At 37.0% G+C, this 23,426-nt stretch overlaps 1 protein-coding gene across 1 annotated transcript; it reads left to right on the top strand.

Annotated features, from left to right (window-relative positions):
- Nucleotides 1-9,460: 9,460 nt before the first annotated feature.
- On the top strand, nt 9,461-10,192 carry LOC121222077 (uncharacterized). The gene is made up of 2 exons (XM_041101974.1): nt 9,461-9,830; nt 9,942-10,192. The coding sequence occupies exons 1-2, from the start codon at nt 9,461-9,463 to the stop codon at nt 10,190-10,192; spliced, it is 621 nt and encodes a 206-aa protein (XP_040957908.1).
- Nucleotides 10,193-23,426: the final 13,234 nt, after the last annotated feature.

The raw sequence follows: 23,426 nt of genomic DNA, 5'->3' as shown, positions 1-23,426 counted from the left end.
ACCAACACTAAAACGAGTGTTGACCCAAAACTTATATGACCTTTAAAGTATTTCAAAATGGTAATTTAAGACCTTGACCGGTAAGGTAAGTAACAAACCAGAGGATAAAGGTTGAACGCCACACTCGGTTTTAAGGGTGATAAGTTCAAAAAAAGACTCGGGAAGATGCCACTAGAAGCTAGATAAGTCTTTCAGGTCTCGAAAAAAATTTGAGAGAAAGTAAACTCACAAATTTGGTAGCAATTCATTAACAAAATCACAAAAGTCCTTTTTATATGTTTTGAACTCAATATTTATAGCCAAAAAAGGGCTACCCAAATGGACAAAATACTTGGCTGAAAAAAACCAGCTTTTGATTCACTTGATTAAGCTAAAAATTCTAGGTTGCTTCCTTGTGCATTTGGGAGATCAAAAATCAGCTTCTAGATGCCTTCAAATTCGGCTAAAGTAATTGGAGGCCTTGGTAGCTGAATGGTGCATGTAGATTCGGCCTAGGGAGTGAAACTTGGCTTTAATTGTGACTTCTTGATCAGCTAAACAGCTTGTACTTCTTTAAAGTCAGCTTGGGTTCACCAACAATTTCTAGGTGTGACCTAAAGTAAATATCAGGCCTTGTGTGTAAACACACGACAATAAAGGGCCTTAGTGTGTGTGAAGGGAATATTTCGACTGGTGGAGCTTTAAAGATGCACCGGTGAGCTGAATAATCAGCTTGGAAAGGTGCAACAGTAGCCTCCTCTTTAAAGGTCGTCCCATGTCCCATGCACACATTGAATTCGGCAGCAGCCACCTCTTAAATGCTGCCCATGCCGTATACCTACACCCATTAAAAATCAGCCATTAATTAACGTTTAAGACAAATTAAAACTGGTCAACAAGATATATTAATTTCGGCAGCCACTCTTGGACACATTTAAGACATGTTGTGATTTTAAACAATTAAATTACCTACATAATAAATTCGACTGAACATAGACAAATTAAATTCATGTATTAACCTAGGACAAATTAATGTGTACTAATTGAAGGCATATTTAAATCATGTACTAAATAAAGCATATTTAATATAAAAAAATTATTAGACCCAAATTAATTCATGTGGATGCTAAAACTGACTTAACTAACTTATTAAAAAAATTAAATCAAGTCCAACAACTAAATCGCATAAACAATAAAAACTAAAAAAGAGCTTGGTTGATTTGAAACGAGCTCATGGAGCTGAATTTGAATTTAGTTCAGCTTGCAAAAGGTTGCAAGAAGAACTCATGGAGCTGGTCCGATCCTCCTTGAATTGTTCAACCAAGGTTGTAGCCCACACTTGCTCTACTAAGGCCGACATGGCCTCTTTGAATTGTTTGGCCCGAGCTCGTCTAATTGGACCTTGGGGAAGCATCTCGGGATCCTTGTTAGAGCTTGATACGCTTCGAGGCACGGTCGCATCATTCCCCCTTCTTCGAAATGACTTGTCCTCAAGTTGAATTCTGCATCAAAGGGAGATAGATCAGAAATGTTACTCGCACTAATACTTTAGTCACCAGGCAAGTCAAGTTTGTAAGAGTTCTCATTTATGCGCTCCAGGACTTGGAAAGTTTTGTCCCCTTGAGGTAGTAGTTTGGATCTCTGCTGAGCCGGGAAGCATTAATGTTTTTTGCTTATTTGCTTTTTGTGCATAGATCTTGGTTCTTGCCTTAATGTTGGATCTCACCCTTTCGAGCAAATTTCACAAAGTCAGCCTTCTTGCTAGCATCTGTATGAACAAATTGATCTTTAGGAAGAGGCATTAAATCTAATGGGGTTAAAGGATTAAAACCATAAACGATCTCAAAAGGGGAATATTTAGTCGCAGAGTGCACGGATCGATTGTGCCCAAACTCTATATGTGGTAAGCATTCCTCCCATGACTTTAGGTTCTTTCGGATGATTTCCCAAAGCAATGTCGATAAGACATGATTGACCACCTCAGTTTGTTCGTCAGTTTGGGGATGACAAGTGGTCGAAAACAAAAGTTTAGTCCCTAACTTTCCCCATAATGATCACCAGAAATGACTTAGAAACTTCGCATCGCGATCCGAAACTATCGTTCTAGGAATTCCATGCAAACGGACAATCTCCCTAAAGAATAAGTTAGAAACATGAACCGCATCGTCATTTTTTGTGCAGGCTTAGAAACATGAACCGCATCGTTATTTTTTGTGCAGGCTATGAAATGCGACATTTTAGAAAAATGATCGACAATAACAAAAATTGAATCCTTTCCCGTTTAGTCCTAGGTAATCCAAGAACAAAGTCCATGGATATGTCCATCCAATGAGCTTTGGGAATCGGTAGTGGCGTGTACAGTCCATGTGGCTTAATCATAGATTTGGCTCTCTTACATGTCACATTCTATCCGCAAATTCGTTCGACATCTCGCTTCATTTTTGGCCAATAGAAATGCTCTTGGACCATAGCCAACATTTTCTTAACACCAAAGTGGCCCATGAGACCCTCGCTATGTGCCTCGTTTACTAACAATTCTCGAGTGGAACCTTGCGGGATGCATAACTTGCCTTCCTTAAAAAGGAAGCCTTCATGCCTATAAAAAACCCTTCAACAACCACATTCTCACAAGCAGCATAGATTTCACCAAAGTCATTATCATTAACATACAAGTCTTTCAAAAATACAAACCCAAGTAGCTTGGAATCTAGATATAACAGAAGCGTATACCTTCTTGAAAGTGCATCAGCCACTATATTGTCTTTACCTTTTTATGCTTAGTGACATAAGGAAATGACACTGGGTACTCTACCCATTTGGCATGCCTTTTGTTCAGTTTGTGCTGGCCTTTGATATGTTTGAGCACCTCATGATCAGAATGAATCACGAACTCCTTCGGCGATAAATAGTGTTGCCATGTCTCAAGAGCTTAAATAAAAGCGTACATTTCCTTGTCGTAGACAGGATAGTTCAAGGCACTCCATTCAACTTTTCACTAAAATAAGCGATCGGCCTTCCGTCTTGGGTTAGCATAGCCCCGATTCCTTCACCTGATGCATCACACTCAATTTCAAATGTTTTAGAGAAATCAGGCAAAACAAGTAACGGAACTTGAGTAAGACATTCTTTAATAATAATAAAATCTTTCTCTTGATCTTCGCCCTAATGAAAGGTAGAATTTTTCTTGATTACACTAGTTAAGGGTGTAGCCAGAGTGTTGAAATTAGGCACGAAACGTCGGTAGAAACTGGCCAGGCCGTGGAAGCTTCTTACTTGGCTAATGCTTGTTGGTCTCGGCCAATCTTGAATTACCTTAATCTTTTCTTGGTCCACCTCGAGTCCATCCGAGCTAACCATAAACCTCGAAAAACCACTTTATCAGAATAGAACGTACACTTTTTCAGATTAGCATATAAAGTTTCCTTTCGAAGAACTTCCAAAACTAACTTGAGATGTGTTACATGTTCTTCCAAAGACTTGCTATAAATTATTATATCGTCAAAGTAAATGACACAAAACTTACCGATAAACGAACGCAGCACATAGTTCATGAGTCTCATGAACGTACTAGGAGCATTGGTTAGGCCAAACGGCATAACCAACCATTCATACTGATACGACCATGCCTCGGGCGCACTTTTGGACCAGCTCCCTAAGCATTGTTTGCAAATCCATGCGAGCTGAATTAGTTCAATTCCTTCTCGTTGAGCTCCATTTAGCTCGTTTCCAGCTCACTTGAGCTCAAGTAAGCTCATTCGAGCTCAATTCAGCTCAATTTTAACCCAATGAGCTTATTTTTAGCTTTCTTTAGTTTGCATTTATTTTGCTAAAATAGACCATTTAATTTGTCTTTAGTTGAATTAGTTGTTTATTTTAAGTTAATTAATTTGTTAAAATCTGGAAAAATAATTAATTAAGTGTTTTAATTATATCTAAATTAAATACTTAATTAATTATGACGTTTTAAATATGTCTGAATTTGTTAATATGTATGGCCGAATTTAATGTGAAAATTATTGAGTTCATATGCTGCTAATTTAATGTGTCTGAAATGCATTTAACTTACTGATGTTATTTGCTGCAGGTTCATGAACGGATTGGTGCAATGTATGGGAGTGTGCATACACAATTGAGGTTCAATGGATGGCATTTAAAGTAGCACATGCATTTGGGACGTTCATGCAAGAGGGAGTTGCTGAAAGTTCATGTATTTAAAGATTCATGGATCATATTTATGGGGGAAAAGTACATGGGACGTTTCATGCATGATTCATGCATTTTCAAGATGACCATTCAAGTATTTTAGGCACATTAATGCCTCATTCAGCCAAGGGAGATGTAGGATCATTAAAGGGCTGCACATTCATGGAATTATGGAGATTCTTCAAAGTTAAGGATGCATGAATGCATCAAGTGAAGCAACATGATGATTCGGTCAATCCATGCATCATCTCCAAACATGAACCGAATTTTTAATGCTTCATTCATGCACATTCAGCTGAATTCAGCTACAGCCAATTAATGATTTTTTTCTAGAAATTTCTAGCATATTCATGGCTGAATTCTTAGCCATTAAGTTGCCCATTCGGCTAGCTTAGTCTTTGCCTATAAATAGCTCACTTGTTTATTGTAAAAGGTTACAGAATTTGATTATTAAACTTAATAGAACTTTTTTTCTTGTGAGGTTACCTCCTCTCTTCTTTCATTCTAGTCTCGAAGCGACTTATCTAGCTTGCTAGTGGCGTCCATCCAAACTCAATTGAACTTATCACCAAACCGGTGTGGCGTTCAACCATATTTTTATACCTTTGGTTCTTACCTCTATATAGGTATTGGGTCAAGGTTCGCTTCTATCCTTCATCAAATTTCACCTTAAGCAATATAAGACTCGGGCAATACTTTTTAGTATTGAACATTCTTGACGTTTAAGTTTTATTTTCCATCTCCATCAATTACCTTTTTCTAACCTACCTTGTTTCTATTCTAAACCAAATTTATCAACACCAAACCACTCATCTAAACCCTTCTCAAAGCTTCCGCAACCCTTAGCCTAAATCACCCAATTTTGACAACTCCAACTACTCCTCGTAGACGATCAGGAAATTTTGCGAAATGACTCGATTAACCCGGGCCGAATCACATCATTTGGTATCAGAGCTTGCAAAACAAGGAGCACCGACGTTCGCAACAAGGCCGCAAGTAGGTTCGAAACGTGAAAAAAAAATCAAAAAAAAATTTCGAGTTGTAATTTAATTTTTTTTCCTTCCTTGTATTTACCTTACTATTGTATTGGAGTATCACAAAAAAAAATCAAAATTCAAAAAAAATTCGAAAAAAAAAAGAAAAAGAAATGAGCAAAAAAAAGAAACAAAAGTAAAAAAAGAAGAAAAAAAAGAAGTGAAAAGTCTTGCGAGTTTTATTTTCATCTCTTATTACTCCGATCATCAAGTTTCCCTTCCTACCATTATTTACCCATCCCAACGCCACACCTTAAACCAATATTTTTCTTTGTTCAGCCTACCTTACACCTGACATTATCCCTTGTAACCCATTTTGAAACCGACCCTCAAGTAGAAAATTAAGTCTACCAAGACGAATTACGAATTTGTGAGATGAGGTCGAGTGGTAAAAGGAAAGAGAGCGTGAGTTCATTCGAGAGAAGAAAAGCCAAATAAGAGTGAAACACGAGTGGTGTGCCATTTATTATTTTCTTTGCGAGAGAACTTGTGAGATTTTGTGGTGAGGATTATTTTTCTTTCTAATTTATCTTGTGTTTTTTAACATTTTGTTGAAACATGTCTGAAGAATTTTCTGAATGTGAATTCCAAGTATGGAAGCGAGAAATACAAAGGATAGTGCGATCTGAATTCCGACGAATACAAAAAGGAGAACTCCAAGTACTATCCGACAAAGATAAAGAAGATTTGACACCTGTTAACGTTGACATCAAAATGAGTTCAAGTCTTCAACAATTGGAGAACGAACCACAACATAAGAATCTGTTTCATACTCGATGCCGTGTCCACGATAAAATTTGTTGCATCATTGTTAATGGTGACATTAGTTCAAATGTGGCCAGCACTAGAATGGTGGAAAAACTTGGCTTACTCGTTACCGAGCATCCCCAACCTTATAAGCTACGGTGGTTTAACGACAAAGGTGAATTTGAAGTTACTCAACAAGTGCGTGTTGCATATTCCATCGGCAGATACCAAGACGAAGTCGTTTGTGATGTGGTACCTATTCAAGCTTGCCATTTGTTGCTGGGAGCACCATGGCAATTGGATCACAAGGTCACTCACGATGAACGTACCAATAGGTATTCCTTCAAGCATCAAGGAAGGAAAATCACCTTAGCACCGCTCACACCGGAACAAGTCCATGAGGACCAAATCAAATTGAAAATTTTGGTTGTAAAATATTTTGAGCGAGAAAAGAATAAAGAAAATGAAAATGAAAGAAATGAAAAAGAAAAATATGAAAATGAGATTTCAAAAATAAAAGAGAGTGAAAAGCAAAAAGAGATTGAAAAAGAAATTGAAAGAGAAGAAAAAGAAAGAGTGGAAAAAGAAATTGAAAGAGAGCTTGAAAAGAAATCGAGTGGAAAAGAAAAAGAGTTCGCAAAAGAAACGAGTGAAGAAAGCAAGCAAGAAAAAGTAAGGAAAATTTTTGCTAACCCCTGTTTGAGTTTGCCTTTTGATTCTTCTTCATTTCAGGTTTGCAAAATTTCACCCACGGACTGGTTCCAACTTCATTATCTTTCTGACATAGGATATTTTCAATTAATTGAAAAAGGTAAGTTGGATGTTGTGAATAATTTTCAAACTTTCGAAGGTAAGTCAGGTAAGAATCTTTTTGGTCTTCATTCTAATTGTGATTTGTTTTCTATCGATCAATTCGGCCATTTTGTTGGTCTTAGAGAAAGCCCATTCAAACATTTGTTTTGTTGTTTAACCTTGGATCGAAATGTTGATTTTTCCTTGAAAAGAGTCTTGCAATGCTCTAATCATCATTTGTTTCCTACTGATTTCCATCACGATCAATTGCAAGATATCATTCTTCCAATGTTTCAAGGTAAGCAAGGTATGAATGTTGAAAAGTTTAAAGCACCTCTGCCTTATTCGATTGTTGGTGGACACATTGTTGATGATTTGGTCTTTAAAAAAAATCTAAACTTTGACATGGCTACTTGTCATTCTTTGATTGATGATGAACCATTTGTTTTGTCTAATGATAAGAAGATTCTTGTTTTTGAAAAATATTATTTTCTTAATGGTATTGGTTGTTTATCTTTAACTTGCAATGGAATGCATGTTTTGGATGCTCAAGATGAAAGTCCGTATAATTTGTTCATTCTAACTGATGCTGTTGAAAAGGAATGGAAATGTATTGATGAGTATGGCATCAGCAAGATTTTTGATGAAGAACGAATAAAACAGCACCAACAAAATATGGAATTGTGTGATCAAAAGTTGACATATCATCTGTTTGGTTGTGTTGATCATGTGAATTATCTAATTTGTGGTGTGAAATTTCCATGTTTTCGTAAATCTTTTCGAACGAAATTTAAAGGGTTTGCTTGTTTGAATTTGAGTATGCTAACACCCTCGTTGCCATTTGGATCGAGTAGTCAAAATCATGTGTTTAATCCTGGAGTTTGTTATTATGAATCATCCATGAAAGAAAGCAAGCATCGTAAATTTTGTTTGAATGAATGTGTAAACAATCTTTGTTTGTATGATGCTTTGTCTTTAAGTTTGAAAATGAGACATGTGAATCTTGTTGGTTTGTTAAGTCAAAATCAAAATTTTGTTTCCGGAGGTTGTTCTCAACTGTGGTCTAAAAGATCCGAACATGTTTTGCATGATAATGGTTTTGAGTTGCTTAGTGTTCTTTCTATGAAGTCTGTCATGAAATTGCCAAATCAAATTGAAATGGCAAGAGAAAATTTTGTTTTTGACCCCAGAGATTATTATTCTTTGTTCTTGTTGAAAGGGCTTGGATTTTGTAATTCTGACCTTCGAGATTATGCCTTTCGATTGTTTTGTGATTTAGGTTTGTTTCTATAAAAAAAATGGATTAATAGGCTATTCGGCTGCCTTAGTCTAGCCTATAAATAGACCATGTAATTCACATTTTGGAGGTTAATGAACAATTTGATAGCTTTGCTAAATTGTGAGGTTGTTTTCAACTTTCGTTATTCTCCAAAAAACTTGTGAGACTTATCAAACTTCTTTGTGGCGTCAAACTTGTTTTTGTTTCTACCCGAACTTATCACTTTAATCCCAAAAGTGTGGCATTCGATTCATACTAAGTTTCCTATCATTTTTTGATAGCGGGTCGAAGTTTCTATCCATTCAACCAACTATCCATCCACACCTTACCAACCTAAGCATTCTCCTAAGTTACGGGTTAACACACTTCTATTGTGTTAGTTCAGCTTTCGAATCCTTAGCCAAAATTGTTTTTATTGTTTTTTGATTTATTTCCTAAACCAACAAACTCTTTTGAGCCCAAATAATCCTTTTCTTCTAGCCAATTTTGTAAAGCTTCCAATTTACTCCTAATTCACAATCGGGCAATCTCTACGACTCAATTCGAAAACGAGGCGACGGCGTATCAAGTTGGTATCAGAGGTAGTTGAATTAGAGTAAGAATCATTGTAATTGGTATTACGAGATTGTAAAAAAAATTGAAAAAAAAATCTTATTATTATTTTGTGTTCAAAGCTTTCTATTGTATTCAGAAAAGTGTAAAAAAAAGAAAAAATATATTTAGAATAAAAAAACGATTGAAATTCATTTTGAGTTTGGAAAAGCCTAGCTTGCTACCTGAAGGACCACATCTATACAACCACACTAATTTCCTTCAATTTTCTTTGTTTGTTAGCCTCCCCGATCCTAATATATTTACCTACCAAGCCACATCTATTTTGTAAACCGACCCCCAAACAATTTTGATTTGTCAAATGTAGTTTGCGGAGAATTTTGAGAGGTGAAAACCGAGTGGTAAAAGGCAAGAGAGATTAGTGAGACTATTAGAGAGTAGAAAAGCCAAAGTGAGTGATTATTCTTTGTGAGTGATTAGTGAGTTCTTGTTGTGAGTCTTTAAATAATTTTTAAAAAAAATGTCACGGAGTCCGGAAAGGAATCCAAATGAGGTAGGTGGGTTTTGTCCCATAAGAAATGTTGGAGGAGGAGTACCGGATCTCACTTTGCAAGCCATTATGCGAGAAATGGAGTGATTGTTTGATTGCAAGCTTGAACCAATCGAAGACCGCTTATATCGAGTTGAAATCCGAGGACAACGCGAAGTAACTCCGGAAGATGCAAGGCGAGAACGAGAGCAACCAATTGACAACTTTGATAAAGGAGAATCCGAAGGTGACCACTTGTTTGAACAAGGAAACCCTCAACGGTTCCAATGAAATCGAGGCCCAAGAAATCGAGACCGTCCTGATGACAATCTCAAAAATATCAAGATGACTATTCCACCATTTCAAGGAAAGAATGATCCCGAATCTTACTTGGAGTGGGAAAAGAAGATGGAACTCGTCTTCGAGTGCCATAACTATTCAGAAAATAAGAAGGTAAAGCTCGCCGCCATTGAATTCTCGGATTATGTGATCGTGTGGTGGGATCAATTGGTGACTAGCCGAAGAAGGAATAGGGAGAGGCCTATCTCTACGTGGGCTGAAATGAAGGCTGTCATGCACAAGCGTTTTGTTCCCTCCTACTACCATCGGGAGTTGTACCAACGATTGCAAATTCTCACTCAAGGCAACCGAAGCGTCGAGGACTACTATAAAGACATGGAAATCGCTATGATAAGAGCCGACGTGGAGGAGGATCGTGAAGCAACAATGGCGAGATTTTTAGTCGGCCTAAATCGGGATATTGCCAATATTGTCGAGCTTCAACACTATGTAGAAGTTATGGACATGGTGCATATGGCAATAAAAGTTGAAAAGCAAATTGAAACAGAAGGACCCACGCGGACATATCCAACGACTTCTGCCAACAAGTGGGCTCAAGGGACTAGCAAAGCTCCTAATCGGCTTAATGAGCCTTTTGTTGCTGCCAAACCCAATCAACCAAGTGGTGAAAATAGCAAAAATAAAACGAGGTTGTTTCGAGTCATTCTCGTGATATCAAGTGTTTTAAGTGTCAAGGAAGAGGCCACATTGCGAGTCAATGTCCTAATCGACGAGTGATGGTGGTTCGTTCAAATGGCGAAATTGAGTCTGAAGATGAAGAAGAGGAGGAACCTGAAATTTCCATGGAGGAAGGTGAAGAGCTCGAGCTACCCGTTGAAGGAGAATTACTTATTTTCAAAAGGAGTTTGAATATCCAAGTAGACGAGGAAGAACAACAACGAGACAACATCTTTCACACTCGTTGCCATGTTCAAGGCAAGGTGTGTGGTTTGATTATTAACGGAGGGAGTTGCACCAATGTCGCAAGCTCTTTGCTTGTTGAAAAACTTGGTTTAGCCACCACAAAGCATCCAACTCCTTACAAGCTACAATGGCTAAATGACGGAGGCGAACTCAAGGTGACGAAGCAAGCAAGGGTGGCGTTTTCCATAGGCAAGTACCAAGATGAGGTGGTTTGTGATATTGTACCAATGCACGCGGGACATTTGCTATTGGGGCGTCCTTGGCGATTTGACCGGCGAGTAGTCCATGATGGCTATACAAACCGATATTCATGTAAGCACCTTAGAAGGAATGTTACATTAGGTCCTCTCACACCGAAGCAAGTGCATGAAGACCAACTCAAGATGAAGCAATCTATTGAGCGAGAAAAAGAAAAAGAGAAAAACAAAAAGAGTGAAAAGAAAAAGAAAGAAAAGAATGATGAGAGTGAGATAAAAACATGAGTGACAAAAGAAAAAGAGCAAGAGTGTGAAAATAAAAAAATAAGTGTTTTCGCTAGAAAAAGAGAGATTCAAAAATTGATGTTGGCAAGGCAACCCATCTTTGTACTTATCTATAAAGAGTGTTTATTGGAAACTAACGAACTTGACAATACTTTGCCTACTCCTATCATTTCTTTGTTGCAGAAATTTAGAGATGTTTTTCCCGAAGAAGTGCCAAATGGCCTACCTCCCATTCGAGGAATCGAGCACCAAATCGATTTTGTGCCCGGTGCTGCAATTCCAAATAGGTCAGCATATAGAAGTAATCCTGAGGAAACAAAGGAATTAGAAAAGCAAGTAGCCGAATTAATATAGAAGGGCTACATCCGTGAAAGCTTAAGTCCGTGCGCGGTTCCAGTATTGTTCGTTCCTAAAAAGGATGGATCATGGCGAATTTGCGTTGACTGCCGCGCCATCAACAAAATTACCATAAAATATCGCCACCCTATTCCCCGCCTCGACGACATGCTTGATGAACTTAGTGGAGCCCAATTGTTTTCGAAGATCGATTTAAAAAGTGGGTATCATCAAATCAGAATGCGGGGGGGAGACGAATGGAAAACTGCGTTCAAAACTAAATATGGTTTGTATGAATGGTTGGTAATGCCATTTGAACTTACCAACGCTCCTAGTACTTTCATGCATCTCATGAATTATGTTTTACGTTCGTTCATTGGGAAATTTTGTGTTGTGTATTTTGATGATATTTTAGTCTATAGCAAGAGCTTGGAAGATCATATTCAACATCTACGTGCCGTGCTTGAAGTCTTGCGAAAAGAGGTACTTTATGCCAATTTAAAGTAATGTTCTTTTGCACTAATGAAGTTGTTTTTCTAGGCTTTGTGGTAAGTGCTCGTGGATTAGAAGTTGACCAAGAAAAGGTCAAGGCGATCAACAAATGGCCGCGTCCAACGAACATCAGCCAAGTGAGGAGTTTTTACGGGTTGGCAAGCTTCTATCGAAGGTTTGTGCCTAATTTTAGTTCTGTAGCTACCCCTTGACAGGTATAATTAAGAAAATTCTCCTTTTGTGTGGACTGATGAACAAGAAAATTCTTTTAATAAGCTTAAAGAATGTTTAACTAATGCACCATTGCTGTCTTTACCTGATTTTAACAAAACATTCGAGATAGAGTGTGACGCTTCAGGTATGGGCATTGGCGCTGCTTTGTTGCAAGATGGACGGCCTATTGCATACTTTAGTGAAAAGCTTAACGGAGCTACGTTGAATTATCCAACGTATGATAAGGAACTATATGCGTTGGTCCGAGCTCTCGAAACATGGCAACACTATTTATGGCCGAAGGAATTCGTAATTCATTCGGACCACGAGGCTCTAAAGCATTTGAAGGGACAAACCAAGCTCAATAAACGTCATGCCAAGTGGGTGGAGTATTTGGAGTCGTTTCCATACGTGATCAAGTATAAAAAGGGTAAGGAAAATGTTGTAGCCGACGCCCTATCACGAAGGTATGCACTTGTCAATTTAATGGATTCTAAATTGCTTGGTTTTGAATTTATCAAAGATCTTTACAAATTTGATATTGACTTTGGTGAAATTTATGAGTCTTGTTCGCATGGTGCTAGTGAAAAGTACTTTCAGCATGAGGGCTATTTATTTCGTGAAAGTAAGCTTTGTGTGCCTCAAATTTCTGTGCGAAACGTGCTCGTTGAAGAAGCCCATAGTGGTGGACTTATGGGTCACTTTGGGGTTGCCAAAACTCTAGCAATTTTTCATGAACATTTCTATTGGCCCAAAATGAAACGCGACGTCCAAAGGAAATGTGAACGTTGCATCACTTGTAAGAAGGCGAAGTCACGAATCCAACCGCATGGTTTATACACCCCGTTGCCTATCCCTGATGCTCCGTGGGTAGACATTTCAATGGACTTCGTTCTAGGCCTTCTGAGAACCAAAAGAGGAAAAGATTCAATATTTGTTGTTGTAGATCATTTTTCGAAAATGGCCCATTTTATACCTTGTAATAAAACTGATGATGGTACTAACGTTGCTAATCTGTTTTTCAAGGAAGTTGTTAGGTTGCATGGAATCCCTCGAACCATTGTCTCCGATCGCGACACAAAGTTTCTAAGTCATTTTTGGAGGACGTTGTTGGGGAAATTGGGCACCAAACTTCTATTTTCGACGACATGCCACCCTCAATCGGATGACCAAACCGAAGTAGTAAACCGTGTGCTATCAACTCTGCTTCGAGCTATTTTGCAAAAGAATTTGAAGATGTGGGAAGATTGTTTACCTCATGTGGAGTTCGCATACAATCGAACCATTCATTCCACTACGAGATTTTCTCCTTTTGAGGTAGTATATGGCTTTAACCCCATTACCCCTCTTGACTTGGTTCCTATGCCTGCTAATGAATTAGTGCATGTAGATGGTAAAAGAAAGGTCGACTTTGTTAAACAATTGCACAAAAAGGTCAAAGATAATATCGAGAGGAGGACTGAACAATATGTTCGAGCAGCCAATAAGGGACGCAAACGAGTTGTATTCGAACCCGGTGACTGGGTTTGGATCCACATGCGCAAAGAACGATTTCCCGAACAAAAGAAATCCAAATTGCAATCAAGAGGAGACGACCCATTTCAAGTGTTGGAGCAGATTAACGATAACGTTTACAAGATTGACCTACCGGGTGAGTATGGAGTGAGTGCAAGTTTTAACGTTGCTGATCTCTCTCCTTTTGATGTAGGTGACGATTCAAGGACGAATCGCTTCGAAGAGAGGGAGGATGATATGAGCTCGCCCATGAAGATAGGTGCCGAATCCATGGAGTTTCCTTTGGGACCAATCACTCGAGCACGTGCCAAGAAGTTCCAAGATGCCGTAGCAAGCTATATTGCTCGATTGTGGAGTGATGGGTTGATTGCACCTAAACCGCCCAGCTCAATTAGCTTGATTTGCACCATCCTACAAGCTGATTTTAGCTCGTGTCAGCTTAATTCAGCTCAATTCGGCACTTAATTAGTTCAAGGAGCTGATTATATTTATTTTGAATAAATTTAATTAGTTGTGTTAGTTTAGAATAAGCTCAAATCATTTAATTAAATAAATGTGTCTTAATCTAGACATTTTTAATTCAGCTTATTAAATATGTTTTATATTAGTACATGCCTTTAATATGTCCATATTAAGTCATAAATTAAATGTGTTTAGTTTAATTACAAAGTTTTAATATGTCTTGACTAAGACAAATTTATTAGTGGCTGATAATTAATTTGTCTTAGCCGAATTAATGTGCAGAATTTTAATATGTCCAGCTGCTGATTTCATGAGTATTAAACTTGTCTTAACCACATTTATTTGATGTTTTTCAGCTAGCTTAATGGCAAAGGAATCTCATAAAGAAGGAGCATGTATTTGGGCACATGCATGGACGGCATTTAAAGTGCAGCTACCTTGTGTTTCCAGCTGACTTTTCGTGCAGCTCAATGGACTTCAAGCTGATATTTTGAGCTTCTCCAAGGGTCAATTTCGTGGAGAGCAATGGCCAAAGGGTGCTTCATAAATTCCAGCAGCCAATTCACTTGGTGGCTACTCATATTCGGCCAAAGAAGCATAATTTTTGAAGCTGTCCATTTCTCTTCTCCACAGCAGCAATTAAGCTATTTTAAAACATTAGTTGAATGTGAATTATCATCATTAAAAGGGCCAGTCGAATCATCTCTTCTAGAAGGATAAGATTCAGATTTTTGTTCATCAATGTATTTGGGAAATTTCTAGGAAGTTTCCTATAGAAACTTAAGGCATAAGAATCTGATTAATAGGCTATTCGGCTGCCTTAGTCCAGCCCATAAATAGACCATTTAATTCACATTTTGGAGGTTAATGAACAATTTGATAGCTTTGCTAAATTGTGAGGTTGTTTTCAACTTTCGTTATTCTCCAAAAAACTTGTGAGACTTATCAAACTTCTTTGTGGCGTCAAACTTGTTTTTGTTTCTACCCGAACTTATCACTTTAATCCCAAAAGTGTGGCGTTCGATTCATACTAAGGTTCCTATCATTTTTTGATAGCGGGTCGAAGTTTCTATCCATTCAACCAACCATCCATCCACACCTTACCAACCTAAGCATTCTCCTAAGTTACGGGTTAACACACTCCTATTGTGTTAGTTCAGCATCTGAATCCTTAGCCAAAATTGCTTTTATTGTTTTCTGATTTATTTCCTAAACCAACAAACTCTTTTGAGCCCAAATAATCCTTTTCTTCTAGCCAATTTTGTAAAGCTTCCAATTTACTCCTAATTCACGATCGGGCAATCTCTACGACTCAATTCGAAAACGAGGCGAGGGCATATCAGGAGACATTAGGGTTGGAAAGACCTCGAACAGCTCCTTTGCACTTAAGTTGCTTTTCGACCTTGATGGCCATGTGTACCATGTCCACAATCTCGATATAATGCTGGAGCTCCACGATGTTTGCTATATCTCGGTTAAGACCCGCTAAAAAGTGTACCATCGTTGCCTCTCGATCCTCTTGGACGTCAGCAAGAATCATTGCGATTTCCATCTCTTTGTAATAATCTTCTACACTCCTCGAACCTTGAGATAGGTTTTAGAGTTTTTGGTAGAGCTACCGATGATAGTCGGATGGAATAAATTGCCTCCGCATTAGCGCCTTCATCTCGGTCCAAGTTGAGATTGGTCATTTACCGTTTCTTCATCGACTCGTGGAGATTTGGACCCACCAAATCATAGTGTAATCGGAGAACTCGATTGCTGCTAATTTTACCTTTTTGGACTCAAAGTAGTTGTGGTAGTCAAAAACAAGTTCTATCTTCTTCTCCCACTCCAAATGCGCTTCCGGATCAGACTTGCCTTAGAATGGAGGAATGGCAAGTTTAATATTCTTGAGATCGTCATCGATGCATCCACGCACCCTTTGACCTCGATTTTGTTGACCTCTCCACCGTTCGGTTAGATTAGATCCTTGGTCACTTTCGGCGTCACTAGGAACATGTAGCTCTTCATTGAGAACTTGTTGTCTTCTGTGGTGCCTTCGTGGGCTTTGGGGTATCTTCTCTTGCCTAGCACGCTCCTCGACTTGGTCAAGCCTTTCTTGAATAGGCTCATGCTTACGATCAAACAAGCGGTCCACTTCTCACAATAGAGCTTATAAATTGAGATTTGGTACGTTGTGAACAGGTTGCCTCTCAGCCATATTTCTTTCTGGGCTTTTAGACATATAGATTAAACCTTACAGCAAATCCTCATGTTTCACTCGGAAAGAAAGTAAAGATCACTCACACTCGTGTCTGCGCTCTTTTCAGCTTTTACCTCCTCTCGAATGCGCTCACACACTCATGCCTTTTTCCACTCAACTTTCTCTTGTGACTTCGTAAGAGGCTTGATATGATGTTATCATAGTCTAGGGAATCGACTTCAAACAAGTTAAAAGGGATTGATTTGATTGGTGGAAGGTAGGCTAAAAAAATAAAAAAAAAAGGGTTTAGAAGTGTGGCGTAAAAGAAGAAAAGAAAGGGAAACAACAGAGGGGTGATCGGGAACTTCTGAGCTGAATTGTAATCTCGTAAGTTTTTTTTTAATTTCGAAACTCTCTTTTTTTTCCAATCACAAATGCCAAACACAAATAAGGAACTTCAATCTACGAAATTTTTTTCAATTTTTTTTATTTTTTTATTTTTTTACAAACTTACTCTGGGATGATTTCGAACATCAGTACTCCTTAATTTAACCAGCTCTGATACCAAATGATGTAATTTTGGGTTCGTAAGTTGAGCCGAGTTGAATTGCGTGCTCGATCGTAATTGAAGAAGTGTCGTTCGACTTGAAAAGCTTAGACTGGTGTAAACTAAGTATGGGTTAAGGGATATTCAATAATAGATTCGGAATAATAAAAGTAGCTTGGTTTTAGTTCGGATAATAAAGAATGGAATTCGGGGTTTGGATTACGAATGAAAGGGAATATGAATGCAACTTAAAGACCAAGTGATACGGGGTTGCGCGCGGACCAAGATCGAGTTGCCAAGTCACGAGAAACTCCTACGAAAACCCTAAACAATTAGATCTGAAACGAAACAGAAAATTAAAAGATTAGATTTTTGAATTTTCAGATCTGAAATAAAATCCCCAAATCAGCAAAGAATCAAATTGAGAATAGAAATAAGTGTTAGGGTTCTTGAAACCCTCAAGGAGATTGTGATTCTGCCCAATTGAACACCAAGATAGTTTTCCCCAAATTTTGACAATCTAATTTCACCCAAAAAGAGTATGGAAAAACCCTAGAAATTGGGGATTTTTGGGCTGATTCCTTAAGATAGAAAAAGGCTGAAAACACAATAAGAACAGAAAATAGATTAGATAATGATTCAGCACAAGTAGAAATAAAGAAAGAATTGACAGTAAGAAATTAAAAGATAAGTCCTAAGAAGCCTTGAAATCTCGAAAGATCTCACAACTCCCTTCAAACGGCTCTAATCTCCCCTCCAAAGAATATCAATGGCAAGAAGAAGGTTGAAGATGGCTCCCACAATCAAAAAGATTGTTAAAACAACTTCTAAAGAAAACTCAAGAGAGAAATCTTGGAGAAAACTCAAAGAAAATTCTACTCTCAACAAATCTGAAATTTTAATAATAATGATAAGTGTTTAACAAGGTGGACAGTCATGCCTTTAAATAGGCCTTATAACTAGTCCTAATCTAATTAGAAAACTAAAATAAAAAAACTCCTAATTATTTTAATATGGAAATTCGGTCAAAGGTCATTTTATCTGGGACTCTTGGACTGATTATTGACATAAAAATTTAAACTAAGTAAATAAATAAATAAATAAATAAAAATAAAAATAAAACTTTACAACTTGGGCCACTTTGACAATTTGGCCTGATTTTCAACTAAGTATGGATAGATTTCTTGATTGGGCTGGGAATTTGCTTATTGGGCCTCGCCTTCAAGAATTTGGGCTTTTGTGACTCGTATCACCAAGAGTGAACCAACACTAAAACGAGTTGATGTGAGCTCGCCTGCGAACAAAGTAGAGATCGAACAAGAAGCTATCAAGCTGCCCATTGGTCCGATAACGCGAGCTAAAGCTAAACAATTTAAGGAGGCTATTTCAGCAATGGTGGAACGAATAATGGAAAATGATATAGCAAAGAGTTCAAAAACGAGATCAATATTTTCAATTTTTGGGAAGCTGAATTTCATTCCTGCTAATAAATTTGTTGCTGGAATTTTTGGACCATTTAAATTAAGCCTTTAATTAAGTTTTACTAGAGCTTATTAATTTGTCTTTAATTAATATAACTGTTTAATTTGTCTTGTTTTAGTTAACTTAAATGTGTCTTGATTTCATTAAGTTTGTCCTAAATCAAAACATGATTTTATTATGTCCAGCTGAATTATTGAGTCTTGTTTAATTATCATTTAATTTGTTACAATGTTAATTAATGTGTCCACATTATGTTTTAATTTAGTTCTACTGAATTTGCTGAATTTAATTAAGTTCATGTGTGTTGTTTAGGTGCAGCCAAATTTGAAGATACATTGGACAGATTCATGCATGTAGATTCATGCATGGGAGATGCATTTGGAGCTGGTACAATTCATGCATTGAAGCTGACTTAATTTGGTCACTCTACAAAGCAACTATTTATCAAGCCCTTTAACTCTCAAAGCAGCATAATGTTGTTAACACCATGACTGATACGAACTCATTTTGTGATTGATTCGAGTCGTTAGTGTTTGCTCGATCGTGAATTTGAGTAAGGCTAAGTTTGTTTCAAGATAGAAGAAAGGCTACAAACAAACGTTTAAAAGGGAAATGGGTTTAACAACGAAGGGAAAAATTTGGCTAAGGGCAGAGAATGAACCAACAATAGAAGTTGTTGACCCGAGACTCAAAGTAGCTCTTAGGTGAATGACAGTATAGGAAAAACAACAAAGAAAAGACCTAGACCCACTATCAAGAATGATAGGAACCTTGGTATATGATGAACGCCACACTATGAAAGTGATAAGTTCGAAAACAAGAAATGGATAGACGCCACAAGCTAAGCTTGATAAGTCAAATCAATTCCGTAAGAACAAAGAGAATTGGATAACTCACAATTCAAATATTTCATCTATATTCAGCAAAAAGTTCTTTTCTCTATGGCTGATTACATCTATTTATAATACTAGAACAAGGTAACCGAATGGTCAAAAACATCCACTTAATGTGCCATAAAAAACTGATGTCTTTTCTTATTCTTTGAACCAAATAACTCCTTCCATAAAATCACTTTAATTCAGCTGATTTGAATGTCTTTAATGGCTTAGAAAATGACTCTTGAGTTGTCCTTGGCTAGTTGAATAGACACCATCTCTTACCAGCTCCTTAATGACATTCAAAGGCTTGATTAATTTCTCTTAAAAGCTCCAAAAACGGCTGGAAGTGGAAGAGTTGCTACTGAATTTTAAAGGGCATAAAATGCTCTTTAAAAACTCCTTTTAATGATCTTTAAGCTCCTTTTTTTAACAGCCCCTTTAATTGTAACTCAAAAGAACTTGAACAGCCACTTATTAAATGTGTAACAGCCTTGAATTGTAACCACTATAAGCTAAAAAGTCACCTGCAATAAACACATTAAAATGAGTTTATTAAACACATTAAAACACTTATTAATCATAACACATATTAAACTTACTTAAATAAATGAACTAAAACATATATGCAATAATTATTCCAACAACTAGTTTAATTAAAGAAGCATAATTTAAAGAACTTAATTTATGCATCAATAAATTATCCTAGGAACTAGATCAATTAAGAAGCATCTTATTTAATAAAGTTCAATAACTAACTCATGTATTAAAACTTTAAGATAAGTTAAATTAATTGATCAGCAACTTATTTATTAAACTAAAACAAGTTAATTAAAAGAAACAAATTCAGCTTGCAATAAATTGCAAGTAACGCCTTTTGAACGGTTTGAAGCACGACTATCAAATCCGGCCACTCCCTCTTCCCAAGCTCGTTCCACATAGCTTGCTATTGCATTTCGAAATCTCTTAGCTCATGATCGAGTTATTGGTCCTCGTGGCAACTCAATGGATTCGGTACTAATTTCCCGGGCTAAGGTTGCATCAATGACTATTCGGTTCAGCCAAGTTCACACCATGAGGCTCTTCAAACCCGTCCATTCACACTTCCAAATGGCTGTTCTAATTGCCATTTAATGTTGGTAATTTTTCAGCAAGAATTGCTTAATGAATTACCTCATTTAATTCCATTTGCTGAATGTAGCTGCTGCTATTTTCCAATGTTCATTGGAAGCTATTCCTTGGTCTCTATTCAGCCGAACCTTGAAGCAACCCATTCATGAATTCAAGTTAGAAATTAGTTCAATGTTTTACTTAGCTATTAAGTCTTAAATCTGTCCATTTAGCTACTAGTCATTAGACTATAAATAGTTGTTGTTTTTCTTGTAAGAGGACTTTTTGCCAAAATTCTGAATGAAAATATATTTCTTTGGTGAGTTAATTCACTCTCTCTATTCTTCAAAGCTCAATTGACTTATCTTCACAAGTGGCGTCAATCTGACTTTCTTTCTGAACTTATCACCCTTTGTGTGGTGTTCGTCATTATACCGAAGGTTCCTGTTTCACTAAATAGTGGGTCTCGATTTATTTTCAATTCCTTCCTTTTTCTTTGATACATTTTAAGACCAGGTCCTTATTTGCTAATAAGGGTTCGATTTTGTTTCATTGAATTACCATATTTGTTAACCCTCCATCATACCCAACTACACCTTTGTTTGAACAATTTATTCGATTTTTGAAGTTCTTTAACTTAAAACTCATTATCCAATACTACCTAATTTCGATCAGGAATTATTATGACTCGTCACATCTTCCGAAACGAGCTCATATCACGAGTGTTGACCTGAAACTTATATGACCTTTAAAGTATTTTGAAATGGCAATTTACGACCTTGACCCGTAACTAAGGTAAGCAACGAACCAGAGGTATAAAGGTTGAATGCCACACTCGGTTTTAAGGGTGATAAGTTCAAAAAAGTAACTCGGGAAGACGCCACTAGAAGCTAGATAAGTCTTTCGTGTCTCGAATGAAGTTTGAGAGAAAATAAATTCACAAATTCAATAGCAATTCATTAACAAAATGTTAAAAGTCCTTTTTACATTTTTGAACTCAATATTTATAGCCAAAAAAGGGCTAGCCGAATGGACAAAACACTTGGCTAAAAAAGACCAGCTTTTAATTCACTTGATTAAGCTGAAAATTCTAGGTTGCATCCTTGTGCATTTGGGAGATCAAAAATCAGCTTTTAGATGCCTTGAAATTCGGCTGAAGTAATCGGAGGCCTTAGTAGCTGAATGGTACATGTACATTCGGCCTAGGGAGTGAATCTTAGCTTTAATTGTGGCTCCTTGATCAGCTAAACAACTTGGACTTCTTTAAAGTCAGCTTGGGTTCTCCAACCATTTCTAGGTGTGAACTAAAGGAAATGATCAGACCTTGTGTGTGAACACACGATAATGAAGGGCCTTAGTGTGTCAAAGGAATATTTCGGTTGGTGGAGCTTTAAAGATGTATCAGTTTGCTGAATAATCAGCTTGGAAAGGTGTAACAATAGCCTCCTCTTTAAAGGCCGTCCCAAGTCCCATGCACACATTAAATTCGGCAGCAGCTCTTAAATGCCGTCCGTGCCGTATACCTGCAGCCATTAAAAATCAGCTGTTAATTCACGTTTAAGACAAATTAAAAGTGGTCAACAAGACATTAATTTCGGCAGCCACTCTTGGACACATTTAAGACATGTTATGAGTTTAAAAAATTAAATTACCTACATAATAAATTCAGCTGAACATAGACAAATTAAATTCATGTCTTAACCTAGGACAAATTAATGTGTAATAATTGAAGACATATTTAAATCATGTATTAAATAAAGCATATTTAATATAAAAAAATTATTAGACCCAAATTAATTCATGTGCATGCTGAAACTGACTTAATTAACTTATTAAAAACAATTAAATCAAGTCCAGTAACTAAATCGCATAAACAATAAAAACTAAAAAGGAGCTTGATTGATTTGAAATGAGATCATGGAGCTGAATTTGAATTTAGTTCAACTTGCAAAAGGTTGCAAGAAGAACTCATGGAGCTGGTCCGATCCTCCTTGAATTGTTCAGCCAAGGTTGCAGCCCACACTTGCTCTACTAAGGTCGACATGGCCTCCATGAATTGTTTAGCCCGAGCTCGTGTGATTGGACCTTAAGGAAGCGTCTCGGGATCCTTGCTAGAGCTTGATGCTCTTCGGGGCACGGTCGCATCACGACAAGCCGAGAACATGGAAGCATCAAGAATATGAAGAGAATTTGAACAATTCTTGGATTTAAAGAAGCTGCCAAGTTCAGATCTAAGCAAAAGAAACAAAATAAGTTAGGATTAGGGTTAAAAGACTGAAGAAAAAAAGAACATGAAAGAAAGAGAGAGGCAGTCTAGGAGCAGTCTGAAAACGAGTGGGCTAGGGTTTCTTAGTGGAGAAGAAACTGTTCTTTAACCAAAAGAAGGCCTCCAACCAGCTCTTAACTAACGAGAATAAAACAGTTTGTTAGAATGGATTTTAAAGATATAATAAAATCGTTTTGTGATAAAAGCAATCAAAACAGTAAGAAAAGAAGAGACGTCCAAATTTTGTATGATTCTAGGTGCATTAAGAAGGGAGAACGTCATTGGTTGATGATTCATGATCTAGAAGTAAATAAATGAAAGATTAGAGGCAAACAAAATAGAATTGACCAACAAATTAAAGGAAAGGGAGACGAACGATGGGAAAAGAGTAATGGCATGAATAAGTCCTAAGGAGCCTTGGAATCAAGAGAAATCGAAATCCTTTTCAAGTGACTCTAGTCTCCTCTCCATGATAGGATTCTTGGAAAAAAAGAAGATTGAAAATGGTTCCCACAATGTAAAAGACTATTAAAACTTCTTAAACAACATCAGAGAAATTCTTCAAGAAAAAATTCAAAGAGTATTTTAGTATGATCTTTTCTTTGGATTACATTCATTTTTTAACCGTTATTCTTTCAAATTTGTTTTAACTGACCGGTCTCTCTTAATTGGCAGCCTTGAATTGTTCAAAATTCATTAAGAACACATCTTCTCTTCCAAACTGACTTGGACTCTCAAGAACCTTAATTTTTCAATTCGATTTACTTACTGGTTCCCACTTCTCCAATTTTTCTTAATTATTGCCCATTAATGAAATTACATCGAACTTGTATTGTTGCATTTTAATGTTTAGTACAAGTCCAGGTTTTCACATTCGTCTAGAGCCTTAAGCTAAAATCAATGACTTGGACAAACTTGTGATCCTGTTCTGCACATGTCTTTATAAACTATTTACCTAATTTCTTAATCAATTGTTCTCTCTTTTTGGAAACCTTAATGTGATGTGAATTCATCGAGAGCAAGTCCTCTCCATTAACCGAATTAGACTCTTTCAAGATCATCGCTATCACACAATTTAGGTGA

The sequence above is a fragment of the Gossypium hirsutum genome, chromosome D10 (assembly GCF_007990345.1).
Source record: "Gossypium hirsutum isolate 1008001.06 chromosome D10, Gossypium_hirsutum_v2.1, whole genome shotgun sequence".
NCBI classification, from domain to species: Eukaryota; Viridiplantae; Streptophyta; class Magnoliopsida; order Malvales; family Malvaceae; genus Gossypium; species Gossypium hirsutum.
Note: the sequence above shows the minus strand (reverse complement) of the source record. Positions and strands in the feature narration are given on the sequence as shown.

Bases quoted from the DNA above. Each gene is read 5' to 3' on its own strand.
- LOC121222077 (XM_041101974.1), top strand. From the start codon at position 9,461: ATGACTATTCCACCATTTCAAGGAAAGAATGATCCCGAATCTTACTTG. The intron at 9,831-9,941 runs GTGAAGCAACAA...TGGCAATAAAAG, and splicing joins AGCCGACGTGGAGGAGGATC to TTGAAAAGCAAATTGAAACA.